General features: G+C 36.7%; 1 protein-coding gene across 1 annotated transcript; it reads right to left on the bottom strand.

The window, feature by feature from the left end:
- Nucleotides 1-712: 712 nt before the first annotated feature.
- Nucleotides 713-1,628, bottom strand: LOC125278684 (peroxisomal and mitochondrial division factor 1-like). The gene is made up of 3 exons (XM_048208009.1): nt 1,442-1,628; nt 1,085-1,159; nt 713-910 (listed from the first exon to the last, which is right to left on the bottom strand). Exons 1-3 carry the CDS (start codon nt 1,608-1,610, stop codon nt 840-842), a joined length of 315 nt encoding a protein of 104 aa, XP_048063966.1. The 5' UTR covers nt 1,611-1,628; the 3' UTR covers nt 713-839.
- Nucleotides 1,629-2,178: the final 550 nt, after the last annotated feature.

A 2,178-nucleotide genomic window follows, 5' to 3' on the forward strand; every position in this document is an offset into this window, starting at 1 on the left:
CTCAGTGCTGAAACTCTTTTCAGTATATATAGTGTATTATACTGACTTTAATACAGTAATCTACTGCAAATTTCAAACACACATTAGTCCTCATTAAGACAGGTTCATATGTTAATCATTCTTCATAATTTTTATCATAAATCATACGCTGAAAGTTCAGAATTATTTGAATCACATTTTTCAAATCTCCTGTTATTTTAAGGGAAACAGTAGGAAACCACTGAAAGTGCTGTGGTTATTCTCGTTATCATATATCCTCCTGCCAGCCTTAAGTCTCACATAGACAACATCTCCAACCTCCAGGATCAACACAACTCCATTCGAGGAGCCTAACGCACCCTGAGGCTGATAATCATATGCTGAAACCACAATCTCTCCATTCTTAATAATGGATACAGTTGCTGGAGTTGGGCCATGACCATATATAGAGACTCTGAACATGTACGCTCCTTTCAGTGGGGCTGTGAAAATACCTGAATCAAATAACAAGAGACACAGAATCAGCTGTTTCCTGTATGATTGCTCAATTACCAAACACACTCATTTGATTCTCTTATATACATTACACAAATGAAGAGAGGTCTGAATGGAGCAGAAGGTTTTCATTACTATAAACTGAGTTTATGACTCCATTTCATTGATAATTACCTGTAATTGGGTTGTAGGCGTTCCCTATGTTTGTGAAGACGTTCTTGTAGGTTATTGTGAAGTGAGTGCTAAAAGGACCAATATATTTATCGACCAGTGACGCTGAAAAAGCTATTTCTCTGCCTGTTATTGAAAAATATATTGTGATATATTACTGTATTACACTGAGAATGTATAGACTGAATTTAACATCATTCAAGCACACTTTCACCTCTATTTTCCTTTCTCAACTCCTCCACTTGACTTGAAAGATTTGAAATTTCTGTGAAGGAATAAAGATTCTGTTAAATGATATTTACACTGATTATAGTAATAGAAAACACAATTTACACAGTATACACTCAACTTTACACTAACATTTACACTATACAATGTATTGCATTGGTGTTTTACTCTGAGGATCATTGATAAAACAGTGAATGTTTTGGTGAAGTACCTTCATTTTTCTTGTTCATCTCATCCCTCAGTTCTCTGATGTTTCCTTTCTGCTCTGTAACGGTGGCGGTCAGTTCTGTAAGTAGTGAACTAAATTTAAACGTCCATAACTTTTTTATAATTTTTTGAAGTGCTTTCACTTGAGCAATAATCTGCTGAGTATCTTCTTTAAAACAAACTTGTGTCTTTATTTCAAAGCATTCTTGAAGAGCTGAAGAAATATAGATTCACTTTCTTAATCTTTGTCAAACTAGTAGACATCACAGTATGAGCAATATGGTGTTATAAATATGTAAATTATTGCATTTCATTTTATTCTGGGACTACCCTGTCATGTATGTAGTGTCCATCACGTTACCTTTGTTTTCTGTTCTTAGTTGCTCCATTTCAGTCTCCAGAGATTCCATTACTGTTTCAATGCTCTTTATTTTCCCCTGGTCTTCAATGATGTTTATGTTTGGTGAAAGTACATCATCTGCCGATATAGCCCACACATTGAGCATTAAAACCGTTATAAAAATCATCATTGTGCTCTCGGTTTCTAGTGATATACTGAATCAACTGAATTAACGTTCTCTTATATTTAAAGATAACTTGCGTAATTGTTTAAACTGTCCAATAGACTTTAGACTGCAAATATGTTTTGGGTTATGATTGTAACCTTTGTTCCCTCAGGAGGAAATGAGAGGCGTTGAATGAGGACACTATGGGGAATGACTCTGCGTGACTGCATCTGAAGCACGTATGCAACTAGTCCAATTCTGATTGATCACCATGTGCCGTGTGACCGCGCACCACAGAAGCCACATAGGGAAGCTGGTACATATTAGAAGCAAGACCCTACAGGCATTCATGAAGTATGGCAAAGGGACTCAGCGTCTTGTTCCCTTCTCAGTGAACAAAGGTTACAGTAATAACCTGAGATGTTCCCTTTCGAGAGAACTTATGCTGCATCAAATGATGACACTGTGTGGAAGGAGATGCCCACTGTGTTATACTGACTAATTTCTGTCCTTGAGTGAAACTGTACAGGCACAACTCCCCAACAAACACAGAACGTTGGCACAATGTAGCCAACCTTCTAACAACGTTTTA

Source organism: Megalobrama amblycephala, linkage group LG11 (assembly GCF_018812025.1).
Source record: "Megalobrama amblycephala isolate DHTTF-2021 linkage group LG11, ASM1881202v1, whole genome shotgun sequence".
In the NCBI taxonomy this organism is placed as follows: Eukaryota; Metazoa; Chordata; class Actinopteri; order Cypriniformes; family Xenocyprididae; genus Megalobrama; species Megalobrama amblycephala.

Excerpts from the sequence above, each read along its gene's own strand:
- LOC125278684 (XM_048208009.1), bottom strand. The coding sequence starts at position 1,610 with ATGATGATTTTTATAACGGTTTTAATGCTCAATGTGTGGGCTATATCG. Across the intron at positions 1,160-1,441 it reads ACTAAGAACAGAAAACAAAG|AACTGACCGCCACCGTTACA; the intron begins GTAACGTGATGG and ends CACTACTTACAG. Across the intron at positions 911-1,084 it reads GATGAACAAGAAAAATGAAG|AAATTTCAAATCTTTCAAGT; the intron begins GTACTTCACCAA and ends ATTCCTTCACAG.